Source organism: Cyprinodon variegatus, unplaced genomic scaffold (assembly GCF_000732505.1).
Source record: "Cyprinodon variegatus isolate N-32 unplaced genomic scaffold, C_variegatus-1.0 Scaffold259, whole genome shotgun sequence".
Taxonomy (NCBI): Eukaryota; Metazoa; Chordata; class Actinopteri; order Cyprinodontiformes; family Cyprinodontidae; genus Cyprinodon; species Cyprinodon variegatus.
In genome coordinates, this window is record NW_015150712.1 from 52,014 (window position 1) to 59,002 (window position 6,989).

Here is a 6,989-nt window from a genome sequence, read left to right on the forward strand (position 1 = left end):
ATCAGGACGCAGGGCGGGTGTTTCCTGGATGTGACGTAGTCGTTCGTCTATACTTTTTTGGTTGGCTTCTTTTTTTAAATAAGTCTGCTGTGCACAATGTTGCCTTTTATCCGCACATTTTCATGGCACAAACGACATTGATCATTTACCAACATTGCGCTGATTCCACTGTTGCTATATCCAAGATGTCAGCTGTTCTGTTTTTTCCTGCGTTGCTCTCACAGCGTCACGGGTTAGCTTTGGTGTGAGTGGTTGAAATAGCACGTCGATAAAGATGACAGACAAGTGGCTTATCCAATCATATGCAAGGAGTTTTGATAAGGCCCAGCCTTCAGTAAAGGCAATTCCTATGGCGGTGTCCCAGATGTATGTGACTGGAGCTAGGCGGAGCGAGACATGCATCTGGCTGTTGTCAGGTTGGGTTAATGAGGCCTCTTCAAGTGTTTGGACACAGGGCCAAACTGTATTGATACTCTCTCACAGAATACTGACACCTGCTGGACATTTAAAAACACTACAGGCAGCCTATTGGACAGACTACGCAGTACACTGATATAATTTTACTTATTGTAGGCTATATCGTATTATTTCATATCTATGTTTAAATTAAAAATATGTTAGATATTTTAAGATGCAGCCAATAAATAATGCAAACATAACGTGAAAATTCAGAGGAAAATGTGAATGAGGATGTTTGTGGACAAGGATTTTAAATAATTTTTAACACAATAAGTACAGTACAAACAGTAAATAAACTTAGAGTGAATTTGAAATTAATTTTAATTCAACAAGAAAATTAAAATAAAAACATAACGGCTGAAACCCTCCTATTCCTTTTTAAGTCAATTGCTGCATTGTAAGTTTTTCTCCACCATCTCTGTTTAAGTGTGGTTTTTCTTTCTTAACATAGATGGCTTCCTTCATAGGTGGTTTGAGAAGGGCTTGAACAAATCATCTATGTTAAGAAAAAACAACTTTAAACAGAGAGGGTGGAGTCAGATTTCAGCTTTCAAAAACCTACAATGCAGCAATTGACTTAACCCCTTCCCGCTATCATTGCAACCCCATCCTCTTTACAGGGGAACAGGCCGACAAGCTGAAAAGAACAGCATTTACAAGATAATTCAGTTCAACAATTCTTTATTAATTCAAATATGAGATAAACAGCAGAACTCCCAACATCCAGGGTTCCTCAGAGACGGAAGGGTCTCCTGTAGAGGTCAGTGTCCCAGCAGTTCTGATCAAAGCTCTACTGCTGCATGCCGTCATAGGAACAGGTGAAGGTGGGCCGTGAAGTTTTTCATCTCGGTGAATAGTTGCCTGGTTCCAGAACATTCCCCACAGCAGAACTGGCCTGCTTTATCAGGTTCTTGTTTTAAGTCACTGGTTCTGAGGCTCCGGGACGGAAACATCACACAACTCAGCCTCCTGGAGAAGCTGCTCTCTGCTAAAGCTTCTTTCTTCCTTTCACAGGGCAGTTCTCCAGAGAGCCTGAGGTGAGCGTGTCCAACGTCCACCCAGGACCCAACCCGCTGAAGAAGGAGGCCACCATGGAGGTCAAGGGTCATAAGCTGCAGGTCACCAGGTACCCAATGTCTCCTCTGAGCAGCAGACGCTAAACTTCCGCAGCTCCAACATCTGTGACTCTGTGTTTCAGAGGCTGGCAGAAGGACTACCGACACGACAGCAAGCGAGGCTTCAACGTCTACTGCTGGTTCATCCATAACAGCGGTAAGGGCTTCATCGACGGCCATTACAGCGACTACATCCTGCCGGGTCTGAGCAGCTTCCTGCCGACGCCCTGATGCTGACCTTCAGGCTCAGGCAGGAGAAGAACCGCCTCCACCACAGATCTACTCTATTCGCTTCTCCACAGAACACAGAGAGAAATTTACCAAATTTATTTGAACAAAATGGACATTTTCAACCATCAATATTGTCAAAAATAAAAGCGATGAAACCAAAATCTTCTGAGGCTCCCTGCTTGTTTGTGTCCAGATGTGGTAATAAACTCTGACACAGTAGAGTCTGACGAGGTTCAAAGGTCAGGCCAGTTTGGAAAAGTCTTCGTAGGCTACTTCCACTCTGTCCCCCTTCTGTGGACCCTGAGGACACAGAGACAAACATTTAGGACTCTAAGAAAAACCCGAATAGAACCAGAACTTCTACTATTGAAGATTTTAGTTTCCTTCTAAAAATAAAGACAAATTCTAGACGGCCCGGTCAGTCCAAAGCCTGATTTAACACTAGAACTCCCAAGGCCGTCATTTTGATGGTTCTCAGTTTTCAAAGGGAAAGAACCTTATTTACATTAACCTTATGTTGCTAATGTTAACTTACCTTTTTCTGTTTCTATATTTCCTTAATTTTCACGTAGTATTTTTAATGAAATAAAGACTAAATATGGTTAATTTTACCTCGATCTCCCACAGTCATCATTTTGACGCCTCTATTAGTTGCACTGCAATATCTTCTCCAGGTTGATTGACGTTGTGTGCCGTCGCCTAGCAACCAACATCCTACCTAGAGCTCTTTGGCTAATGCGGAAAAACGGCTTTCAGAAGAATGCTAACAGCGAAACAGGCTCTAGATATGCTTCGAAATATTGATGATAGAGATTTGTATCAGTGACCCATCAGACAATAGTGAAACTTTTGCAGGGATTAAAGCGACAAAAAATCTTGAGCCTGAACTCTTTCAACACTGGCAAGAAAATATATATATGTGTGTGTTTGTGTGTGTATTTTCAAGCCATGCAAGGGGGCTGTTGGGGCATTGGATCTAACCTGACTCCGCCAGATAGATTTGCTCCGTATATCCATCTGGAAACCTTCCGTTGAAGTAATTTTGGGAAGGGGCGAAAATACTGGTTAGCTGATTGGCCTATGTTGGTGATAGACGGGCCAAATAAACCAATCAGATCAACGAAGCATATGACGTAACAGAGCGACGACGAAGAGGAGCCAATTGATAGATCAAACTCTTGCCGAAACCAGTCGGGAGAAGAGCAAAAACGTCTTTTCCTCTGAGAAAAGCCTCCAGAGCAGTGTTTTGCTCTTCTTTCAGTGAAGAAATACTCTGTAATTCCGATAAAACTTGCTCGATAGCCACGCTAACGCTAGTTTCATCGGCTGAAGCCGCCATGTTCTTTAGACTGAACTGTCGCGCTTCTCGTTGCGTCACACCTCAACCCGCCTCAAAGCCAACGCTGATTGGACGTTCGTTTGGTGAACGGCTCCAAATTTTCTTTAACTGAGAGTCTCCAGACTGATTAGCGAGTGAAACCTTGAAAGCTCGCGAGATCAGGATGGTCTCACCAGGCTACAGTGTATCAGAGATTGCATGAATGACTGAAGACTAAATTTGACTTTTGAAAATCCAATACCCGAAACGGCCAGAAGATGGCAATAGTGCATCTATATCTACCACTTGCATTTACCACATTTCACAGCAGCTTGATGACCGGGGTCTATAAGTCATGTTTGCGTAGCACCGTTTTGCCACTGGATGTGCAGAAGCAAGCGCCTGGTTGACCTAACTCCCTGCACCAGCTGCTAAATGGCTCGCCATCTCGCCCCCTCTCCTCCAGCCATGCCCAGCGCCATTTATTTCTGAGAGCTGTATCTATGGTCGTGACATCTATCGTCCTTTTCTCCAAACACAAAGCTTCATTTATTTATTTTTTTACTTTTTACACATCTCTCCGTTGAATGGATCCGTAAACGGCGCAAGGTGACTATCCGCGTATTTTTTTCCTAAGACCTGCTCCCTTCTTCTTCTGATTGGCTTATACTGTTAGTTTCAGAGCGCTCCTTTGCTACCATTGGCTGACAAACGCAAGAGGGATTTCGATTGTCTTTTTAAAATTTATTTACCATCATTTTATTATCGAGTGATTTTTTTTTTTACCCACAAGCAATCGCTACGAGCCGTAAATTGGAGAGCACTGCCCACACCTCAGCCGGTACAGTCAGTGGCCCAAACCAGAGCCTGTGGTCGACTATAATTACAAACCAGTTGGCATGGATGTGTCTGATCAGATGAAAGTATTCTGTAAAAGCTCCAACAGGAAGGTGGCCTGTGGCTGTACCTTACAATCCTCTGGAAAAGCAGCTATAAACGCGTTTGTTTTGTTCAGGAGCTGTGTGAACGTCACCGTTTAACGCAGAGATTTTATCCTTGAACTGATAAAACAGTCGCGTTCCGACCACACGCACTCTGCAGTTTACCAACCCCTGTGCCGCAGAAGAGCAGCTTTGAAGAAAGAAAACATCGCAGGTATGGAGGACCAACTCTGCCATATTTAAAAATAAATACAGAAATAAATAAATGGTCAATAAATAAATAAGCATACAATTAATTGCCACCAAAAATACAACAAACAAAGAAATGTAAGTAGAAATTAAATTATACAGTGAGACATAAATGTATACAACTCTTTTAATTATCTCTTTATTTGTTTTTGTAATATTTACCTTATCTATTTTTTTGTCCTTTATAATCTTCAACTTTATTTTTTAATTACTTATATTTTTAAGTATTTATTTATGTGCATGTTATAATATTTTTGTCTTTTTTATTCTTCCTTTGTATTTTTTGACCCAGGGCAGGCAGAAATAAATAGCGGCGAAGAAATAACTAGGGTTAAAAAGTACAACATTATTTCTGTATTTATTTTTAAATATGGCAGAGTTGGTCCTCCATACGCAGGTGATTCAGCGCTGCACAGAAAAACGCTCGTATGATGTTTGAGATAAATGTGAAAAGGTGGTCTGGGGGAAATCTATCAATTTCTGTAAATAAAATTGTAATTTCAAATTTCTAACAGTCTTATTTATTTTACTGATTTAGTTTTAGTACAAATTTAGACTACAAATAATAATATATATATATATATATATACAAATATATATTTGGCCTGTTTTTAGGTTCACATATCCATAAGGACTTTATATCGCACACTAGAACTATATCAGTTGATGACATCATCGCTGCTCCTGCGTTTCTTTGTCAGCCGTCAAATTGACGGCCAGTGGGAGTTTTATCAGATCAGAATTGTGGGGGTTCATAGTGTTAAAGCCTGATTGGTTGGGGCTTCAGGGTAGTGAGGAGGAGCAGAACCCACAGAGTCCAGCGTGAGCGTAGCGCTGAAGTTCTTCTCGTCGATGCCCTCCAGCAGCGCCTCGGTGTCGCGGTGCGGCCCGTTCAGGATCAGGACCCGTTTCCCTGCGGGAGGTTGGATTGTTAATGCCTGCAGACGTCGCAGGAGAGAAGCTGCTGGGTGAGAAGCTGACCTGGGGCGGGGATGACCGTCTCCAGGTGGTTCTGGTCCAGTTTCAGTTTGTCCCCGGAGTCGATCATTTTCACCACGGCGCCGTATCTGTCCCGGACCTCCTGGAGACCGGGGAAATCAATGGGTTCAGTAGCGGCCGGACACGACAACACCGAGGTCTAAACCTACAGCCGTTACCATGACGACTGCCTTCTTCTTGTGGTACTTCTCGCCCAGCTTCTTGGTGATGATCTTCACCACGATGTCGGGCTGCAACCAGTAGTCGGTTCTGGACGCCAAGGACTGCTTCTTCTTCTTCTTCTCCTCCATCTGCAGACAGCGGGATCAGAACCTGATCAGAACCTGACCTGAATGTTCAGATGAATCCAAACAAACAATCAGAACCTCAATGATCTCCTCCAGAGCCGATTTCTTCTTCTTCTCCGATCTGGAGTCGGAACCTGAGGACGTTTCTTTCCGTTTGACGGAGGATGCTGCTACCGTCAGGGCGCTCGCTCCCAGAGCCGAGCTGGAAGAGGACAGAGAGACCCCGTTAGGGACAGGAAGGACGCAGCCCTGGCGGCTGTGGTGGGGGTCAGAACCTGGACTTGGACGAGCCGGCCACAGGAACGCTCAGGTTGAAAGCGACTGGAAGAGAAAGCATGAAGAGGTCAGGTTCTTCCTGAGGCCCGGTCCACAGTGAAGAGGTAAACCCACCAACCTTTTTCTTCCTCACTCTCCCGTTTGAGTTCTGTGTAAACGGGCTCGGTCTGCAGAGAAGGACAGAGACGTCAACCTCACGGCTTTAGTGCTACTCGTGCGGCCGGGCCCCGTCGGGTCAGAACTCACGTCTGGTGCCTTGCCGCCCTGGCCTCTTCGGACCTGCTCCTCGATGAATCTGGCGCTCCTCTCCTCGTCGTCCATTTCCTGCTTCTTCTTCCTTGCCTGCTCCTCCTGGCGCCGGATGGTTTCCGGGTCGCGGTCGATGTACTGGATGTACCAACCTTTGGGGGTCTCGTCTACTTTACACAAACCTGGAGATGACAGAACCGAACCTCAGAGGGCCGTCCCAGAACATGCCACATTGTGGTATGGATCACTGCTAGTCTGAATTACTGGGAACACTGGCTGCCTGTGGATCTGAACCTCACCTGGAACGGAGAGACTGGGCCGCTGTTCTGTCAGACCAGCATACCCATAGTCAATACGCAAGCGCAGGACGTCAGATTTGCTTTTATCCCTTTAGTTTTGACCGAAAAATACACTTTAAACCACCTCAAACGTCAGATCGCCATACGCTTCAAAAAACACCCAAAGTAAGTAATTAAATAGTTTTTGTGCATGACTAAAGGGATACACGCCTGTTGAGATAGTTTCATTAAAGTCGTAGGGAAGCGGCTGTTCCAACCGTTGCATTTCTGAATTCTCCCGAGTGGTGCACGACTTTACACGAGTGAATAAAGTCAATGTGATTGGTCGATTATCAAGAGGGCGGGATTGATTAGCATCTTGCTAACCAGTTAGCAACTTAGTGCTAATGTATGAAGGTTGATTTGTTTCTTTATTATTCAATCAAAAAATATATTTTCAATGAAAAAAAAAACTTTTCAATCAAAGAAAGAAAGTATTTGAATGCAAAAATATATTTGAGACTCAAAAAAATAAATTTGAACACTGCTTTTCTTTGATTGAAAATGTTTTATTTGATAGAAGTGTA

General features: G+C 43.9%; 2 protein-coding genes across 2 annotated transcripts in view; one reads left to right on the top strand and one right to left on the bottom strand.

The window, feature by feature from the left end:
• itih2 (inter-alpha-trypsin inhibitor heavy chain 2) overlaps positions 1-1,917 on the top strand; it is a 22,844-nt gene extending 20,927 nt beyond the window's left edge. The window contains exons 19-21 of the mRNA XM_015382532.1: positions 225-232; positions 1,474-1,585; positions 1,658-1,917. Coding sequence (XP_015238018.1) covers positions 225-232; positions 1,474-1,585; positions 1,658-1,805 — 268 coding nt within the window. The 3' untranslated portion in view covers positions 1,806-1,917. The remainder of the gene's footprint in view (positions 1-224; positions 233-1,473; positions 1,586-1,657) is intronic.
• The window catches only part of kin (Kin17 DNA and RNA binding protein), an 8,462-nt gene continuing 2,503 nt past the window's right edge, over positions 1,031-6,989 (bottom strand). The window contains exons 5-12 of the mRNA XM_015382542.1: positions 6,122-6,306; positions 5,994-6,042; positions 5,875-5,920; positions 5,678-5,801; positions 5,471-5,602; positions 5,295-5,394; positions 5,126-5,226; positions 1,031-2,105 (exon numbers count right to left, since the gene is read on the bottom strand). Of these exons, the coding sequence (XP_015238028.1) occupies positions 2,046-2,105; positions 5,126-5,226; positions 5,295-5,394; positions 5,471-5,602; positions 5,678-5,801; positions 5,875-5,920; positions 5,994-6,042; positions 6,122-6,306 (797 nt within the window). The 3' untranslated portion in view covers positions 1,031-2,045. The remainder of the gene's footprint in view (positions 2,106-5,125; positions 5,227-5,294; positions 5,395-5,470; positions 5,603-5,677; positions 5,802-5,874; positions 5,921-5,993; positions 6,043-6,121; positions 6,307-6,989) is intronic.